We start from the raw sequence: 21,092 nt of genomic DNA on the forward strand, positions 1-21,092 counted from the left end.
AGATGTTGGCTGTACTTACTGGTTGCTTAGTTCTCTTACTTCACACGGCTTGAAGCACCATTCTTTGGCCAGCTTTTCTTGTTGGGATGCCTCTTCTAGAAACACTATCTTTAAAAGAAAGAAAGAAGAATCACAGATCAATAAGCCATAGGCATTTGTTGTAGTTAAATATCTAAATCTTTTTAAAAGGTGTTTGATAACCAAATGGGATAGAGTTCAGACACAAAAGGACAGGGATTTGCCTCTCCTTGACCACGGAAGCAAAGTGCATGAAATTTCTTTTTCTGCCTTTCTACAGATACACATAAGACTTCAAAAAATTCTAATTTGAAGACACAGGGTATTAAAAAAGGCTAATTGATATCTATTTCTCCCCACATCCCAAAATGATTAAAGGAAACAATTATTTATAGAAAGTGTACCTCACTGCAGATGAATAAAAGACTTTTGTTAAGCTGTTAAAGGAAACTCATGTCCAGAGTATGGTAGTGTATATCATGGGTAAAGCTATTAACACTGAATATAATTGCACATAATAATTGCCTGACAATCGAATCTTAGCATGAATTATGTTGATGCTCTGGTTCTGGCCATCTGCCATAAAGAAGTTTGCTATATTTTTCTAGTATTGTGGATGAGAGGCTAACAGAGCAATCTCTTACGCTAACAAAGCCCTAACAACATGCGCAACAGCTGGGGAACTTTGGAGGGACCTCTTAATTCTCTCTTGGTCTGGGTTCCCCATCTGCACCTTGGGGATAACATCATTACATACTCCACAGGGTTACTGTAAAGACTAAATATGGTAACTGTGGTAAAGATGTTAGCACATCCCTAAAATATATTAAATGCTAGACACATTGTATCTATTGCTGATTCTTTTTTAAATACAGTATTACTGTCTTCTCTATAAAAGTGGACTGCAAAGCCAGAAAAAACAAGGGATAATAGAATATATATGCAGGAAATAACCTGTATTTCATTTATCAATGTAATATTAGGAGAATAAATGTTTTATGGTACATAAAATATTGAAAAAAGACTGCTAAATAAAATGTATCTAATTAATTAGATACAAGGCACTATATTAGCAAGGCACTATACTGTGCAAAAAACAGTGGAACTGAAAATAAAGTAAAATATGTTGATTTCTTTATTCATTGACGATACACTTTTTTTTTAATGGGATTTTTAAAAAATATTTTATTTATTTATCTGACAGACCGAGATCACAAGTAGGCAGAGAGGCAGGCAGAGAGAGAGGGGGAAGGGGGCTCCCTGCTGAGCAGAGAGCCAAATGCGGGGCTCTATCGAGGACCCCGGGATCATGGTCTGAGCTGAAGGCAGAGACTTTAACCCACTGAGCCACCCAGGTGCCCCTAAATGGGATTTTTTTATTCTCAGAAAAGAAAATGAAAATGTAATTTCTACAAATGAGAAAATATAATTTGATGATCCTGAAAACAGACTGGAATCAATAAGTATCAAAGCATATCCACAATTAATTTAAAAAACACAAAAACAATTTATCTCTATAACTCAGAGGCGATTTACCGTTAAACACATAAATACATATATGCATACCTACATAAAAACAGTTTGTAAAGCACCTGTATTCACACATTTGAACATATATTTGAAATAAGTGGTTTTGAGGAAAATATAAATGATCAAAAAACTTATTCTGGAGAGACAGGGAAACTGAAGGAACTAGTAACTCTGGAAGAAACTGAGTAAGTTTATTTGTTGTTTCTTTGGGTTTGTTGTTGTTGTTGTTGTTGTTGTTGTTGTTGTTGTTGTTTTTTAAGAGAGAGAGTGCGAACAGGTGTGGAAGGGCAGAGGCAGAAGGAGAGAATCTCAAGTACGCTCCTGCCGAGCGCAGAGCCTGATGCAGGACTCGATCTCATGACCATGAGACCATGACCTGAGCCAAAATCAAGAGTCATTTGCTTAACCAACTGAGCCACTCAGGCACTCCATGAAGAAGTTTTACTAACACATTAAGTAATATTGTGGTTCAGAAACACGCTGTCTAATAGAACTAAAATCCCTGTCACAAATACAAATTCCTCCCTTCTAATAATTGAGCCTCTCCCCTGAGGACATGGTTTTCCCTGTGCTTCTCAAATGGTAGGTGTTCACGCATCCGAGTCAGGGAATGAATTGGTTCCTTCCATACCCACCACAATCCTTTCCAAACCATTTCTCCTGAAGCTCCTTGTAAACTAAATTCTTTTAAGACCTGCTCCTTCCAGCTTCCAAGAGCCCCTTTCTCTCATTTTCTAGATTTGTTGATGCCTGGCTCGGATTCTTTCTCTCGACTCCAAGCCTGCCTTCATTCCTTTGAAAATCACTGCAGACTTTTGACATCATGACCACCCACTTCCATGAATTCATTTTCAGCGACTTTTGCATAAACAAATGAAAAAATGAAGTTCAAGAACTTCATATCACAGTCATAGCTCGGACAAGTTCATGACCCACAACTGCTCCACCTCCAAAACTCCTGCATCACACGTCAGACAACAATGACCTCTCCTTCCAGTTTGCTATTTCAACTACTCCAACCAGTCTCCCACCTGGACAAGCCTCCTTTTACCCCCTCCTCTCCACTCTTCCCCAGTCCATCAGTGGTCTTCTTCCACAGTGTCCCCGACGGGCTCAGATTCTGCCACCTATTATTTTATATTTCGTATGTCTTAGTCAATACACATCTGGTAGAAGTTCAGCCTTAACTGAATCCAACTCTCCTCCTCTCTGGGCTACACCTGTGGACCCAGACAGCGCTGGAGCAAAGCACATGACATGACAGAGGGAATATCCATAATCATCAAGGTCAAGTATACTCCTACCAAGGCCTGTGCCTGGCACCCTAAGACCTCTCTCTAGCACTGTGGTCTTTACTCTCAGTAAAACTTACAGAAAACATAATTGTATAGACACCAAGAGATCATTAAAAATGTTTTTTCAGTAATAGATTAATGTTATCAAATAACTCAGAGGGAATTCAAAGAATTGAGAGGTATTGCTATAAAAAAAGATCCTCTCAGTCACATCTACTTGATTTATGTGAAAATGTTTCTCAGCACTTACATCTACAAAAATGGAAAATAAGAAAAAAATTGATGGTGCTCCTATTTCATTCTACCAACAAGTAACACTTGTCCATACATATATTATCTCGTTGGAGGAAAAAACAGCTTTTTGTATTTTACATTTCACAAATTACCATATGGTCCCAGGAAATTTTAAATACATTTATCCACATAAATTTGACGGCAATGCTTGATTAATAAAAGACTTTCCAATATAAAACTATATCACATTAGCATAGACTCTGTAAGGAAAGTAGAATAGAGTTAGTAGTTCAAGCAGAAAAAGGGACTATATAGTATTTTAGATCATTAAAGAGAAGCTAGTTCATGATTTTTTAAAAAATAGATTAAGGTAGATATCAAGTCACTATATTTTTATTCTATCAGACAGATTTTAAAAAGTAATGTCACAGTTCCATTTTAACAGATACATATTTATAATCTGCCAAAAATTATGAGCTTAATAAAAACTATGCATATCAACTTTTAAAAGTGTAAAAGCAAATAGATTTTTAAAATTTCCTTTAACACATTAGTTTAAAAAGAAAAATGTAAACAGCCTTTCTCTAGTCAACTCATTCCAGCCCTCCATCATGAAGATTTGCAATCTATCCCCTCTTCAAGTTTCTCACCGCACTTACCCCGAAAAGCATACATTACACATGCGCAAGAGTGAAAAACTGAAAACAATTTCAAAGTCAGTCAATAAGAGGTTGGTTAAATACAATGCAACAAAAACTAAGAGTGAAGGGGTGCCTGGGAGGCTTAGTTGGTTGAGTGTCTGCCTCTTGGTTTGGCTCAGCTCATGATCTCATGAGTCGTGGAAGTAAGCCCTGCGTTAGGCTTCGAGCTCAGTGGGGAGTCTGCTTGAAAGATTCTCTCCTTCTCTCTCTCTCTCAACAATAAATAGATCTTTAAAAAAAAAAGTTACAATGAAGGCTTAATATCTACCTAATGGAATACTATCCATGATACAATCTTACAGTGTTTTTAAAAATGCAGGTTACTAGATAACATGTATGGTATAATCACATTTTTAAAAATATTTTGCTTTTCCTTACTAGTCTCTCCCTCCCCACCCCCCCCACCCCCGCTCTTTAATCACATTTTTTGGTAAGAAGATGGTGTGTGTGTTGGCATGTCTGAATGTTGATTGTAGTGATCATTTCCTTAAAGTACATTCTTCGGGATTCAAAATTGTTAATAAGTGGTTTCTTGTGACAAAATCATCAAAGTTAATTCCATTTTAATTGTACGTGAAAATGTAAAGTAAAAAAAAAATAGAATACATAAATGTAATCTCCATTCATGGAGCCTATAGTTGGGGAATTAAGATTCACAAAGACAGATGATACGTGAGACACGGAAGGGATAAAGAGAGAGCGCAGTGCCCTGGGGCTCAGATGGACAGACAGCGGGTGTGTTCAGTGAAGGTATCAAAGGCAGAACTCTGGCCAGAGTACCCGGGGTTGGAAAGAAAAGGATGGAAAGGGTAAATAATGACAGGAACAGAGGCAAAAAACTGCAAGACGTAGCGCAGACAGGAGTCTTCTTTAAATACCATTGCAACACTGGATTGGAGAGAACTTGAATCCACAAATCAAGGACTTATTAGATGGTTTTCTTGCTCCAGCTCATGTATTCACTCAACAATTACTACCTGCATGTCAAACACTACTCCAGGGAGTAGGAACAATTAAATCGATAGGTGAATACGAGGTATATTGCTTGTATTAGTGAGCGCTGTGATGAAAGATAAAGCAAGCTAAATGGTTGAGATAAAATGTGGTGTGTGTTGGATCTCTCTGAGCAATGACGCTTGAGCACAGACTTGCATAAAGGAAGACAGTAAAACGCTCGCATATTCTGGGAGGAACAGTCCAGGCAGAGGGAACAAATCAGGACAAAGGCTCTGACACGTCTACTTAAATTTAAATTAATGCTTGGCAAGTTTTGAGACACCAGGGATGCCAGTTAGGGATATGGCACAAGGACTAGAAGAATAGAGATGGTAGCCAGGGGCTTTGTAGATCATGGTACAGCCTTGAGATTTATTTTTAAGGAATCTCTAAAATTATTTTAGAAAATGAATATGGCAAAATTTTAATATATCACTGATATTCTCTTTATAGGGCAATAATGGCTGTTTGATCCTGAGTTTCTCTGGGCTTATGGGGCCATTCTTTCCCATCTTTCCATCTTTCACCATTTCATGGTACCTGTTATAACTCACGACCTTCCTCTAAAAGTCACAGTTTAGGTAGGCTCTCTGGCACAGACAGAAATCATTAAAAACCAGGTTTCATAAAATCAAAAAATCAGACATGGTGCCAGCTGACCAGAACCTTCTCATCTGAGTTCCTTTTTTTCCAGATGAGAAAATTGAATCCCTTCTGTTAAGGAAACCACTCCAAGTGCTCTATCACTTGAGACTGTGCTGTTTAGGATGAGCAGTACTGAGAATGTCAGCAATACTAAAGCCAATATCGGATGAGTAATGACTGTCAGCTAATGAAAAAACTCTCTGCAAGATAGAGGCTTCAAACACCAGATGGCAAATTTGGGCAAGATGTTTGTTGTTATGAAGAGTAAACTGCTCTTTGGGTCACTGCAAAACAGCTGGGTCAGCCAACAAAATAAGTTTGCCAAACTCTGCTACAGACTCCTAAAAAGACTCATGTAAGTTAAAACTGTATAATTTGAGGGCACCTGGGTGGCTCAGTGGGTTAAGCCGCTGTCTTCGGCTCAGGTCATGATCTCAGGGTCCTGGGATCAAGTCCCGCATTGGGCTCTCTGCTCAGCGGGGAGCCTGCTTCCTCCTCTCTCTCTCTGCCTGCCTCTCTGCCTACTTGTGATCTCTCTCTGTCAAATAAATAAATAAAATCTTTAAAAAAAAATGTATAATTTGAAAAACACCCCAGTGGCTTACACAAACATGTCCAAAAAACTTTATCCTATTTATGACTGGTTTTTTGATTGGCAATAGCTTTTAATAATTATTCCTTTTAACTTTAGAGTTTAATAAAATACTCTTGGAAGGGCACCTGGGTGGCTCAGTGGGTTAAAGCCTCTGCCTTCGACTTAGGTCATGATCCCAGGATCCTGGGATCAAGCCCACATAAGGCTCTCTGCTCAGCGGGGAGCCTGCTTCCTCCTCTCTGCCTGCCTCTCTGCCTACTTGAGATCTCTATCTGTCAAATAAATAAATAAAATCTTTAAAAAAAATACTCTTGGAAAAGTGTAGTATTTTTGGCTATCTTATTATTTTTTTCCTGGCTGTCTTATAAAACCTTATTTTGCTGTAGAATAAACGTGTTTTTTGATAGATAAAAAAGTAATTTTAGTAATTCTTCTGATCTAATGACATCACTGGTGATTCATTGGCATTTAGTAACTTTTTATTAGAAAAATAAAACATGTTCTAAAATGATGGGACATCCGATAATAATAATAATAAATATTATTAAATGTACTTATTGTATGCAGACACTTACAGTAGAATACCAACTAACACATGTGGAAGGAATGATCGAAAGTTAGCATTGGGCAACCATCATTGTAATAAATGATTCATGCAAAAATTATCAATGAATGTGGTACATAATGAATTCTGGAACACTGAAAAGAAATAAAATAAAATAAAATAAAATGGAAAAAAAACTAGTGAGTGAAAATTTTGTAGGAGAATAGGATATTTATATAAATTCAAAATATCTCTCCACAAAATTTATTCTACATAGAAAATAATAACCTCTCTACTACCTGAAATCACTACATACAAATACTTCAGGAAATCACTACCTGAACCAAGTGAACAAAGTTAACATTAAGAGTAATGGGATTAAAAAAAAAAAAAGAATAATAAGATAAACCAGTATCATGTGTCTGGGCTATGATGCACCAAGAGCACAGCACCAGTTTCTGTGGAATTCCTGCCAAAAAATGCAGAATCTGAGTCTAATCATGAGGAAACATCGGTGAACCCAAAGTGGAAGACATCCTAAAACAAAACAAACAAACAAACTGTCCTGTCTTCTTGGAATTTAGGACAGTTAAAACTTGAAGATCTAAAAAAACAAAACAAAACAAAACAAAACCCAAACAAACAAAAAAAACCAAACAGGGGTGCCTGGGTGGTTCTGTGGGTTAAAGTCTCTGCCTTTGGCTCAGGTCATGATCTCAGGGTCCTGGGATCGAGTCCTACATGGGGTTCTCTGCTCAGCAGGGAGCCTTCTTCCTCCTCTCTCTCTGCCTGCCTCTCTGGCTACTTGTGATCTCTGTCTATCAAATAAACAAATAAAATCTTTAAAACAAACAAACAAACTTGAAGACCTGTCCCAGGTGAAAGGCAACTAAAAATTCATGGTAAGTATATACAACCTGTGAAGTCAGTGGGCATCCTGACCCAGAAGGAGGAAAAAGCTATTAAGGACATTACTGGGTCAGTAGGCAGGGTTTGAAGGGATCTGTGGACAATACGGCAGATTTAGATCTACATTAATTTCCTGATCTAGACGATTGTACGTGATTATGTAAGACAGCATCCTCATTTTTTTGTTTTGTTTTGTTTTGTTTGGAAATACATACTGAAGTATTTAGACTAGAACAGGATGTTTGTAACTTACCCTCAGTTAGTTCAGAATAAAAATATGTCTATATACATACAAAATACATATACACATATAAAACATGTCTATATGCGTACCGGGGCGGGGGAAGAACCATGAAACAAATGTGGTAAAATGTTCACGGTAGGGAACCTGGGGGAAGGCTATATGAGAGTTAGTCAGAGTATTCTTGTAGCTTTTTAAAAGAATTTTGCAATGATTTAAAAATAAAGAAATCTTAAAAAAATTTTTTTTTGGTCTACTGATTTGTCAGAGAGAGAGTACAAGCAGTGAGAGAGGCAGGCAGAGGGAGAAGCGAGGAGCCAGATGTAGAGCTCAGTTCCAGGACCCTGGGATCATGACCTGAGCCAAAGGGAGAGGCTTAGCCAACTGAGCCACCCAGGCGCCCCTAGAATCTTAACTACAAAGCAAACAGTGTACTGTTTAGAAATACAAATATTCAAATGGAAGTATCATCACAAGTAAGGACATGATAAACAGAAAATTTAGGATCATGGCTCCCTGAGAGGGGGAAGGGAAGGGAATGGCACCGGAAGGGCATCTGGGAGGCTTCAAAGAAAGCTGATGGTTCACCATGTCTTCATTCGTACCCCCCACACAGGCATTACAACTTTTCTTTTTTTTTTTTTTTCACTTTTTTTTTCTTTTTTATTGTGAAATCTATCCCACATACGTAAGAGCATTTAAAATATATATGTATGGTTTTTTTAATTTTTTATTTTTTATAAACATATGTTTTTATCCCCAGGGGTACAGGTCTGTGAATCACCAGGTTTACAACTTTTCTTTTTTATGTGAGCAAATATATGAGCAAAACCAAGTTCTCTGCTCGTAATAAATGTTATTTTTTTAACATCGAAATCATATCACACAAAATGTTCATGCTTAGCATCTGTGGAACACTCAAATCACCAACAGGAAACACTGTGAGTAGGGTAGAGGCAGTGGGAAAGCAGAATGACACAGATCTGATATTGACAGCACCTAAACTAGCAATCTAAAGTGAAGTCATATTGGGGCACTTGTTTTGGGACTCTAGTTTTGGCTGAGGTCATGACCTCAGGGTCCAGGGATCAAGCTCTACACTCAGTAGGAAATGTGCTTGAGGACTCAATCTCTCTCTCTCTCTCTGTCTCTATCCCTCTCCCACTCCCACTCTCTCTCTCTTTCTAAAATAAAAAAAATAAATAAATCTTTTTAAAAAATTAAAAAAAGAATTAAGTGAGATCATATATGTCTCTTTAAGCAGTCAGTAACATGGGAGACGACCTCTACATGTCCCTGATAGTTTGTGAATGGCTTTTGGATACAAATTGTTACACCCAAATTTATTCATTTCCTAAATTCAAAATCCCTTGAGGCCTTAATCAGTTTCTGGAATAGGGGTAGTATTGTCATCAAACATTGAGTCGAATTCACCCCAAATCTCAAAACCAAGGTATTTACCCCAAAGATACAGATGTAGTGAAAAGAAGGGCCATCTGTACCCCAATGTTTATAGCAGCAATGGCCACAGTAGCCAAACTGTGGAAAGAACCAAGATGCCCTTCAACGGACGAATGGATAAGGAAGATGTGGTCCATATACACTATGGAGTATTATGCCTCCATCAGAAAGGATGAATACCCAACTTTTGTAGCAACATGGATGGGACTGGAAGAGATTATGCTGAGTGAAATAAGTCAAGCAGAGAGAGTCAATTATCATATGGTTTCACTTATTTGTGGAGCATAACAAAAAGCATGGAGGACATGGGGAGTTAGAGAGAAGGGGCTTGGAGTAAATTGGAAGGGGAGGTGATCCATAGGAGACTATGGACTCTGAAAAACAATCTGAGGGGTTTGAAGCGGTGGGGGGTGGGAGGTCGGGGTACCAGGTGGTGGGTATTATAGAGGGCACGGATAGCATGGAGCACTGGGTGTGGTGAAAAAATAATGATACTGTTATGCTGAAAATAAATAAATGAAAAAAAAACCACAACACATTTGAATCATTAACCCATTAAACAACCCAATAATTTCAGTTGCTATCTCACAAAAGACATCTTCAGAAACAAATTCAGCAAGTGGACACCTGAGCATGAATTTAGGAAAAGCATTCATTTTCTCTTTTGGAAACTGAAAGATGAAAACAATAGTCTACATAGTTTATTTCAACAGACTGTAGCAGGCACATAAATACTGATAAGAAAATGTTGGCATGCACGAAAGTACTGGCCACACAAATTTACTCCTTTGTTTTTTTTAAACGTGAAATCTGCTTAGGGACCTGTTATAGGTTGGAGTCAGTCTCCCTAAAATTCGTAAGTTGAAGTCCTAAACCTCCAATACCTCAGAATGTGACTGTATTTGGAAATAAGGTCTTTACAGAGGTAATCAAGTTAAAATTAAGGTCATGAGGATGGGCCTGAATTCAATAGGAATTGTGTCCTTATACAAAGGGAAAAAACATGGGGGGGGGGGGCCTGTGTGGCTCAGTTGTTAAGGATCTGCGTTTGGCTCAGGTCATGATCCCAGGGCACTGGGACTAGGCACCATATAGGGCTCTCTGGTCAGCGGGAAGCCTACTTCTCCCTCTCCCACTCCCCCTGCTTGTGTTCCCTCTCTCCCTGTGTCTCTCTCTGTCAAATAAATAATCTTAAAAACAAAAACAGGGAGAAGATGCCCTCAACAAGCCGGGGGAGAGGCTTAGAACAGATGCTTCCCTCACATCTCTCAGAAAGAACAAACTCTGCTGATACTTTGATCTCAGACTTTTTTTTTTTAATTTTTTATAAACATATAATGTATTATTAGCCCCAGGGGTACAGGTCTGTGAGTCTCCAGGTTTACACACTTCACAACACTCACCATAGCACATACCTTCCCCAATGTCCATCACCCCACCACCCTCTCCCTGGCCCCCCTCAGTTTGTTTTGTGACATTGAGAGTCTCTTATGGTTTGTCTCCCTCCCTATCCCATCTTGTTTCATTTATTCCTTTCCTACCCCCCAACCTCCAACATTGTAATCTCCACTTCCTCATATCAGGGTGATTTCAGACTTTCAGTCTCCAGACTAGGAGACAATGAATTTCTGTTGTTTAAACCAACTGGTTTGGAGTACTTTGTTCCAGTACTCCTAGTAAACTGGAACCAGACTCTATAGGAGGAAGGACTGGAAGACGAGTCTAATCAGTAAAGGAAAAACACTGCAGAGATTCTCTTTGTTTTCCTTAGGCACCTCATATGAGAAGTTTGAGGTAGTTTAGAAAAATACTAGGGTGCCTGGGTGGCTCAGTGGGTTAAGCATTGGGCTCCTGATTTCAGCTCAGGTCATGATCTCAGGAGACTGAGCCTCAACTTGGGCTCCATGCCCAGCAGGGAGGCTGCTTGAGATTCTCTCTCTCCTTCTCCCTCTTCAGCTCTCCAACTTAAATAAATAAATAAATAAATATTTTTTTTAGAAAAACAACACTATACTGAAGAATCAAGATTCTGCTATTTAGGAGTTCTGTGAAAACAGGCAAATCCCGTACCCTTTCTGACCTACTGCTCTCAAAAATGTGGTAATAATATGTGCCACATTTTTCGACCCTATTTAAGACAAAATAGTTTTATTTTTTTTAAGATTTTATTTATTTATTTGACAGACAGAGATCACAAGTAGGCAGAGAAGCAGGCAGAGAGAGAGAGGGGGAAGCAGGCTCCCCGCTGAGCAGAGAGCCCGATGCGGGGCTCGATCCCAGGACCCCGAGATCATGACCCAAGCGGAAGGCAGAGGCTTAACCCCACTGAGCCACCCAGGCACCCGACAAAATAGTTTTACATGGATATATATAAAACACTCTATGAAGTGTTAAAGCTCTCTGTAAACATCAGGTATTGTCAGTAGTGTTAATTTTTGACACAATAACCAGAGTAGTATTTCAGGAGACAACTGCTGACACAGTGTGCCTTGATTTCAGAAAGGCATCTGATAGCACCAGTTAGCTTTGTTGGACAAGACTGAGAAGGGCAACTGGGTGACGACAGAGTTGGAGATTTCATATCTGGTTATATATTTCTACTCAAAGAGTTGATTAATACAATGACCGATGCATGTCTGGAGATCTCAAGAAACATCACTGAGCTTCGCCCCAGCTGTGTTCTTTTTCACAGCTTAGATGTGAAAAGGATAACAACTTGGAAAAGATAATTTATTCCCCAGATAGCAAAATCAACTTTTAAAAAGACATCCATAAGCTAACACTAAAAGGAGAAAGCTTAACCAGAATGTAAGTAGAATCTGACATTTATATGTAAGAAAAATCAAATGTACAAGGTAAAGATGTTTGAGACTTGATAACCACAAGGACCATGAGTTCAAAATAAGCAATGTGGAATAACTACCTATACAAACAGATTCTAACTAAGGTCAGATATGTAGAAATATAGGCAACCCTTGCTTTGCATGGATCTGATACACATCAATTTCAGATAACACAGTTTAGTTAAACAACACCAGCTCCCCAACGATGTGGTTCAAATAGCAGTTACTATGGTCTATCATCTGTTACTCAGTTCACACACAGACAGCAAAGTGTGTAGTTGTGTTCCCTCCTTGACTTCTAGCAATAAACTCATGTGGCATTTTACAAAAATAAGAATCAAAAGAGTGAATTGACTAACACAGATGAAAGTTCAGTAGAGAAGTGAAAAACAATAGCACAAAAGTGAAATTTGGATCTAACACAAAAGGAGTTAGAGAAGAAATAGCTGAGTACGGGAATTTTGATGGTAACACCATTTGAAAAATTCTAGATCTACAGCCAGAGGAAATTAGCAGAGTGGACGTATCAATGTAAAGGAGAATAGTGATTGTCTTAGAAGAAGTGATACCAGCAAAAACTTCCTATTAAAGGAACTCTTAGAGAAGTATCTCAGAGAAATTTCATAACACTGAGAGTTCAAGAGATAAAATCTTGGAAGCTGATCTAGAAGCTGGATGACAGTTTGCCAAGGCAAACGAAAGACATCCACTCTGTGTAGTAAATTATAAAATTAGATGAAAAACGTAAGCACTGTCCAAACTACTCTTGCTAACTGCTTTTTAATGAAGAAATAAAACACTGTAATTCCCTATTTCTTTTTTTTTTTTTTTTTTTTTTTTTTTAAAGATTTTATTTATTCATTTGACACAGAGAGATCACAAGTAGGCAGAGAGGCAGGCAGAGAGAGAGAGAGAGGAGGAAGCAGGCTCCCCGTGGAGCAGAGAACCCGATGCGGGACTCGATCCCAGGACCCTGAGATCATGACCTGAGCCGAAGGCAGCGGCTTAACCCACTGAGCCACCCAGGCGCCCAAGTAATTCCCTATTTCTAATGTTTTAAATTAGAGTGTAGTAAATGAATACTTGTTTTACTGTTTTTTTTTTTTATTTTATTTCCCCATGTATTCAGATTGGAAAGAAAATCGTTCAGGTTTTAACAAAAGCTTTTAAAGATCTCAATAATCATCATTTTCTCATTGATTCTTCTTCTTCTTCTTCTTCTTCTTCTTCTTCTTCTTCTTATTCTTATTCTCCTTCTCCTTCTCCTTCTCCTTCTCCTTCTTCTTCTTTTAAAGTAGGCTCCATGCTGGGCCCAACATGGAACTTCAAACTTGTAACCCTGAGGTCAGGAACTGAACCAAGACCAAGAATCAGACGTTTCACTGACTGAGCGACCCAAGTGTCCCTTCTCATTGATTCTTAAGATTACTTTGCATGATTTCAGTTTTCATAGTCATTTTTTTCCAGTCTTGCTCTATTGTGCCAGGTGAGGACAGCTTTTTTTGGCCATGTGCTTTTAAGCACTGTGTACAGAACTAGTTGCTGGTTTGCAGTTGTGGAGGGATGAACTGAATTGAGATGTTTTCAGGAAGGTGACCAGATTGTGGAAAAAACCCTGACATCAAAACATGAGAGGAAATTCTAAGTGGAAATGACAGTATTTCTCCGAAGAAGAAAGAAGCCAAGAAGATTACCATATTTACAAAGAATGGATACACCATCACATAAATGTGTCACTCCAGAGCAGCTGAAGCAGCTTCAATAATAGAATATTCATCAACAGAGTTTTTCAATTTCATGAATAGAAGAAACTTCTAACAATTAAAAGTGGGTATAAATGGAAGTCACTGACTCACAACACAGTGAACTTCTCCTAGTTGGAAGTGCCACACAGAGGATGACTGACCATCTGTTCGGTTTGTTGTAGCAGAAATTAATTTCTACACAGGGTGAGAGGGGAGGCTCCCTCCACAACTCAGATATCAAACACCCATGTGGTGGCTCAAAAACATGTCCACAGATTCTTCAGCACTCTTCTCTTCAAAAGGTGGAGTCTGGTCTCCTTTCCCAACTTTACAGTGGGCCAAACTTAGTGATACACTGGGCATGAAGCATGTATGATGGTATGTGCCTTCTAGCTTTCACCTGGCTCTTTCACTCTTGGGTTGTTATTCTGGGGGAAGCCTCCAGCCATGCCATGAGTTTACTGAAGTAGCTCTAGGAGAAGCTCTTGTGTGGAAATACCATGGGTTGCTGCCAACCACTGTAAGCACTAGCATATAGTAATGTAAATCAACTTGAACATTGGAAATGGATTCTTCAGCCTGAGTCAAGCCTTTCGTCTTGGCCAACATCTTGACAGAGGCCTCATGAGAGATCCTGAGGCTGAGTCTTTCAGTTGAACTGCTCCTGAATCCTTAACCCAAAGATACTGTAAGGATAATACAGTTGTTTCAAGCCCCTCCATTTTGAGGCAATCTGTGATGCAGCAATAGTTAACCTAGATGATCCATTTTTGATCCAAGCACTATGGGTATGTTGCAGTCTCAAGAAGCCTGCTCACACAACCTTTCCTTTCCTTTCCTTTCCTTTCCTTTCCTTTCCTTTCTTTCTTTTATTTCTCCCCACTTCTCTTTTAATAGCTCCAAACCACAACTGCCAAAAATTAGTTCCTATCACTGAAGGATACATGATTATACAATGGTAATCTGTTGTAAAAGTAGAAAGTAGACAAGGAATCTAAAATTAATTCCTCCCACTCTGCCTGATTATTACCCCACATTCAAATCTGCTGAGAAAGATAAATGCAGACCTCACAATTAGATCTTTAAGCTCTCTTGAGTAGGAATGAAGCCTTTCAATAGTTCATCTCTCAGGTGCAAATGGTCAGTTAAACAAGTGCTGAGCCTTTCTACTCTTCATACATAAAGGAACCAAACTTAAAGGTCTAACCTAGACTTCTAAGAACTCCAGATTGATGTATTTGACATTTTACTTGATAGCTCATTAGTATTTCTCACAAGGGACTTCAAAGTCAACATGTCCAAAATGGAATCCATGATCTTAGTCCCAAACCTAGTTCCTTTCCAGGGTTCCTGTTCTAGAGAATGGGACCTCATCAATACAGCATACAATTCAGAAACTTTTCTCACATCTCTTTCTTACCCTCTGCTTAAACCCTCGATGGCTTCCCAATTCATTTAAGATGAAGAAAAGTTTATAACATGATCTACAGGGTGATGATGGATGGTTGCCTAATCCAATTTCAGCCTAATCCAGTGCCTTGTCTACACCTCCCTTACTCTCTCTGCTCCACCACACTGACCCCATTCAGACCCTGTAAGCACCCTACTCTCCCCACCATTGGGCCTTTACATAAACCTACCCTCTGCATAAACATCTTTACTTTCCTTTTGCCCGATTAACTCTATACCTCTTTCTTATTTCAGTTTAGTTGTCTTTCCTTAGGACACTTTTCCTGACTACCTCAAATTCCCCATCCCTATCCCCAATTAATGATTCTCAAAGCACCAGACACCTTTTCTTTATGGAAATACAACATTGTGACTAAATGGACAAAATCTAGAACCAGTCTGCCTGGCTTAAGTCCTTTCCCGTTGCGTAAATTTTCAGCAAGTTACTGAAACTCTCTGCTGTTCTCTCATCTATAAAGTAGGGATAATAGTTATAAACACTTTGTGACAATTTAATAAGATAACGCACGTAAAGTGTTTAGCATGGTGGCCAACACATCATAGACATCATGAAAGCCTGAACTATGGTTTAATTACAGTTGCAATTCATAATCTCACGTGTATTCATAATTAATGTTATACTTATATCTGTCTTTATCATTAAATGGCAAATTCCACAAGGGTGGAGATGTCTGTTTTTACTCGTTATCATACTTCCATTTCCTGCCACAGTCTTAGCATATGAGCGGTGATTGCTAAATCCTGGATGGATAAACACATGAATGTGATGTAGTGCCTAGACTCTGGAGAACCTTGAGATGTCACATTAAGTTTAGGCTTCATGCTCTAGAAGTTTTCTTTAACAAGAATCACATATGAAAATTAATGGAACAATGATGGTAAGTAAGTTGGGAGAAGAGTTTAGTGACAGAAGAAGTCTTACTCTACCCTTTGAATGGTTCATTTGGGTGAAGGCAATGGCCAGTGTAGAGTAGCAGGATGTGGGTAGAATGTTAAGGGAGGACCCACATAATATGATAGTACACGGATGTGGGGGAACGGTTAAGGAAATGGGATGTGTGTGTGTGTGTGTGTGTCCATATACATGTATATATATATATATATACTAAAGACTCTGGATGAGAGACCGAGGACAGAAGGACAGAACTATGGAAGTATGGAAGCCAGGAGGAGATATTGGTTTGTGGGTAGGGAGAACAGATGGGGTGGAGGAACAAGACTTGCCGACAGAGCTGCCCCTAAAACAGGGGCGGCCACAGGACTGAAGCACTGATGGTATCCAGGTCTGGAGACAGAGACTGGAGTCATCTGTACAGAGGTGAATGAGAACCCTGTGCAAGAGGCTGACATCTAAGAAAGACAAGATCATGGAAAAGGATCAACAGGAGAAGCCCAGGGTTTACAGCTGATTTAATGAGCCCAGAAGGGTGACAGGAGCCAGGAAACAAACTGGGAAAGGGAAAGCCAGAGAGACAGAACTGGGGAGTAATGACATAGAAGTTCATTGCCACCCACTCTTTTAGAATTCAGGTGAAGGGTCAACCGCGTACTCCCTGCAACCTTTTTGACCTATGCCCTCAAGCAAAACAAGGCGCTCCTTTGGCACTGTTTACATGCATCTGCCAACAGCAATGTGGAGGGCTAAGAAATGGCCAGTCACAGCCAGTTCCTAATCCTTGTAACCTGTAAATGTTATCTTATATAGCAAAAGAGATTCTGCATATGTGGCTAAATTAAGAATCATAACATGGGGAAATTATTCTGGATGATCAGAGTGGGTCCTAAATGTAATCATGGGTCCTTAGTAAAGGGGAGATAGAGATTTGACACAGAAGCAGAAGCCAAGGTGACCACTGAAGCCAGATGCTGGTTTGGAAGATGAAGCGAGGGTCCATGAACCAAGAACAGCAGGAAGGCAGCTCTAGAAACTGGGAAGGGCAAGAAACAGATTCCTCCTTAGAACTTTCAGAGGGGACAGGGTCCTTCATTTTGGCCCAGTAAAACTACCTGCAGACTTCTGACCTCCAGAAGTGTCAAGAGAATCAAAGTGTATTGTTTTAGGCTACCAGGTCTAGCTAATTCGTTAGAGTAGCCATAGGAAATTCACACAAGCTCTTCATTCACTGCATTGTCATTTTAAGTGAGGGTGTATGTCTCTCCATTAATATATAACCCCCTCAAAAGACACTGATGCTCTCAGACCTTAGTATTCCTGGCACCAAACAGAGCACCAGACACACGAAGACACTCAAATAAATATTTGGAAAATGGCTAGAAGGAAGGAAAAAGAGAATCAGAAAAAGAAGAAGAGAGAGGGAGGGGGCTTCAAAATAGAGGGATGGTTGACAAAGGCTGACTCTTAAGCTTGAAACCGATAATTCAAGTGCACAGAACTTGGGCAGGGTTGAGCTTCATACCCTCCATTCCACTCCCCAGAAGCCAGGAATCCCAAAGCAAACTGGGAGCAGGCCATCTCTAGGACATCAGGGCAGAGATCAGGTAGATGACACCAGTATATCCTAAGGTGAATCCTAACCCCAGCCTTATTTCTAACCCTTGCCCTAGGCCAAACAGACCCAAAGGTAGCATCATCTGAGTGTGTAGGCTCAGAATCCACAAAGACCTGGGTGTGCATACGAGCTCTGCTTCTTACTATTTGAAAAGCCTTAGATGAGTTACTGAACTTGTGTAAGGCTCAGTTTCTCACCTGTAAAACAAAAATGAATAATTCTTCCCAAGATTAAGCGAGATGATGAATGAGACGCGTCAGGCATGGGGTAAGAACTCAAGAAATGTGACTTTCTGGCTTTCTTATTTCTATGTTTCTATCAAAGCCAGACCGCACAGCATCAGGTAAGGCCCAGTCCCATGAAAACTGGGGCTGGAAACAAGGCGAGGAACAACAGGTCCTGGTCAGAGCTTGAAGATTCCAGGGCAGGCCATGGTCCGTGGCTGCACTGGAAAGAGAACAGAGGTCCCTAGAAGTGGAAGAAGTAGGAGGTCACATTGTCTACATGGTAATCGGGGAAGTGGGAATCTGTGTTCCTTACTGAAAAAAGAACCTCCCGGGTGCCTGGGTGGCTCAGTGGGTTAAGCCGCTGCCTTCGGCTCAGGTCATGATCTCAGGGTCCTGGGTTCGAGTCCCGCATCGGGCTCTCTGCTCAGCAGGGAGTCTGCTTCCTCCTCTCTCTCTCTCTGCCTGCCTCTCTGCCTACTTGTGATCTCTCTCTGTCAAATAAATAAATAAAATAAAAAATCTTAAAAAAAAAAAGAACCTCCCTGCTTCCAAACTCATCTCCGTCTACACTCTCCTCCCTAAGGCCACAGGGACTATCCTTCGAAAAGAGAGCTCTGGTCATGTGTCACTCATCTACCGAAAAACGTTTCTACCAACCACATGACTGGGGGATTAGAGCTTTCAGTCTTACACCCTGACTTCCAGGAGGCGAAAGGGGCTGGAAGTTAAATAAAACACCCATGGTCAGTGATTTAACCCATCCTGCCTACATAACGGAGCCTCCACAGAAGCCCACAGGGGTGCAGTTTGGAGAGCTTCAAGACTGGAGCACTCCATGCCCTTTCCCCACACCTCGCTAAGTGTTTCTCCCATCTGGCTGCTCTTGAGTTGTTTCCTTTTACAATAAGCCAGTAATCTAGTGAAAAATATAAATAAATAAGTAAATCAATAAATATGTTTCTATTTCCTCATCATTTCCAGAATAAAGAACAAATGTCCAAGACAAAGCATTAACAGTACATTTAGGGTACCACTATTTGCTGGGGGAAGAAAAGAACACATAACAATATTTTAATATATAACATATATATTAGCTTGTATGTTTTGTACATGATCTTTAGAAAAATACATAAGAAATTGGGAACGGAGGGGCACCTGGGTCGCTCAGCGGGTTAAGGCCTCTGCCTTCGGCTCAGATCATGATCCCAGGGTCCTGGGATGGAGCCCCAAGTCAGACTCTCTGCTCAGCGGGGGACCTGCTTCCCCCACCCCCTCTCTGCCTGCCTCTCTGCCTACTTCTTGTGATCTCTGTCTGTCAAATAAATAAATAAAATCTTTAAAAAACAAAACAAAACAAGAAATTGGAAACAGAAACCGGTTGCCTGTTGGAAGAGGGCAATACCATGTCTAGGCCACAGGAACAAGGAAGGGCACTCTCTAGTCACTACATCTCCTTTTGTGCACTGGAGATTTCCTATCATGTGTGTGGACTTTCTCTCCAGGTATATTTTTTTAAAATCCCAGTTCCAACAGTTATCAGCTGTTTGACATTGACAACTGGTTACTTAATCTCACTAGACCTTTGTTTCCTCCATAAAATGACAATAAGACTACCTCCCTCATAAAGTGGGCATGAGCATTAGATGAGATAACACAAGTCAAATGCTCCAAAGTCTGCCTGGTATAAAGTAACACCAGTACTACCCGTTTCCATAAATCCGCTGGGCAAGACACTCTCCCATCCAAGTACTAACCAGGCCCAGCCCTGCTTAGCTTCCGAGATCAGGCGGGATAGGGCGTGTTCAGGACGGTATGGCCGTGGACTGGGCAAGATACTCCAAAGGGCCCTCTAGTTACAAAATAATTATATGTTGCCTAAGACCTTTTAAGTAGTGCTTTTAGGTAGCACTTGTAGAACAGAGGGGAAGCATCAAGGTCTTTTTTTCTAGTCTGAAAGAGAAGCAGTGAGCAGTAAGCTCTGATGAAATGCACAGCAGCCCCAGAGGTCCCCAGCTCCCAAAAGAAGAAAATAAAAATCCTTGCAAGAGGACCACATCCCTGTACCCATTTCACAGAGAAGACACACAAAGAATACTGACTAGCCCATGAACACACACAATTGTCTGAATAACAGAATCCCTTCTCCAGTTCAGGTATCCTAACTTCTAGACTAATATATTTTCCCATAATACTGAGTTTATAAAGTCCCCTTTACACACAGCTCCACAAAAGTCTGGTTTTTAAGGTCTGAAAAAGATCTGTACTGGACGAAGACAAAAATAAGCTTTGTTTTTTCTCAGACTTTATGAATACTCCTTGCCTCTTGCTGTATCCTTTATACAGTTCCAGGAGAGTCATTTTTGCTAACAAGAATTCTATGCTTAAAATTCTTACATGCAGGGGCGCCTGGGTGGCTCAGTGGGTTAAGCCGCTGCCTTCGGTTTGGGTCATGATCTCAGGGTCCTGGGATCGAGCCCCGCATCGGGCTCTCTGCTCATCAGGGAGCCTGCTTCCTGCTCTCTCTCTCTCTGCCTGCCTCTCTGCCTGCTTGTGATCTTTCTCTGTAAAATAAATGAGTAAAATCTTAAAAAAAAAAAAAAAATTCTTACGTGCAAATTCCCTCCCCCTCCCAAACTACTGCAACTGGTTCATTTCAAGAGCTCGGGGATAATTATGTGTTTTCATGAACACAGCATCATTAGTCAAACCTGTGGGTCCAATCCAACTTTCCTGTTGTATTTTTGTGGCAACTAGAGAATGGTATTTGACGTCATATTCTCTAAGTTTAAGGAGAAAAAAAAAGCTTTATCTTTCTTTCTGTTTGTTTGATTTACAACTCACCTCTCTTCAACCCCTTTGCTCCCTGGATGGGACACAGTTGTAAGAAATAATAAAAATTGCCTCCTCCTGGAGGTTCAGATGTAGGGCACCATTCCTAGGTCTCAAACCCACATTTTTTAAAATTTCTATCATATATAGTGAAATTGAAAACATCTTTGTCTCAGTGGTCACATTAATCACAAAGCTTTCCCCAGTTTCCCCTGGAAAACCAAATGTTTTTCAATTTCTTTTTTTGTTAGTTTGGATTTTTGGAGGGTTTTTTTGTGTTTGTATGCTTTGTTTTGTTT

At 40.0% G+C, this 21,092-nt stretch overlaps 1 protein-coding gene across 1 annotated transcript in view; it reads right to left on the reverse strand.

The window, feature by feature from the left end:
* GDA (guanine deaminase) overlaps window positions 1-21,092 on the reverse strand; it is an 81,333-nt gene that overhangs the window by 44,432 nt on the left and 15,809 nt on the right. Inside the window, exon 2 of the mRNA XM_032306875.1 lies at window positions 20-108. Within this exon, the coding sequence (XP_032162766.1) occupies window positions 20-108 (89 nt within the window). The remainder of the gene's footprint in view (window positions 1-19; window positions 109-21,092) is intronic.

Source organism: Mustela erminea, chromosome 12 (assembly GCF_009829155.1).
Source record: "Mustela erminea isolate mMusErm1 chromosome 12, mMusErm1.Pri, whole genome shotgun sequence".
Taxonomy (NCBI): domain Eukaryota; kingdom Metazoa; phylum Chordata; class Mammalia; order Carnivora; family Mustelidae; genus Mustela; species Mustela erminea.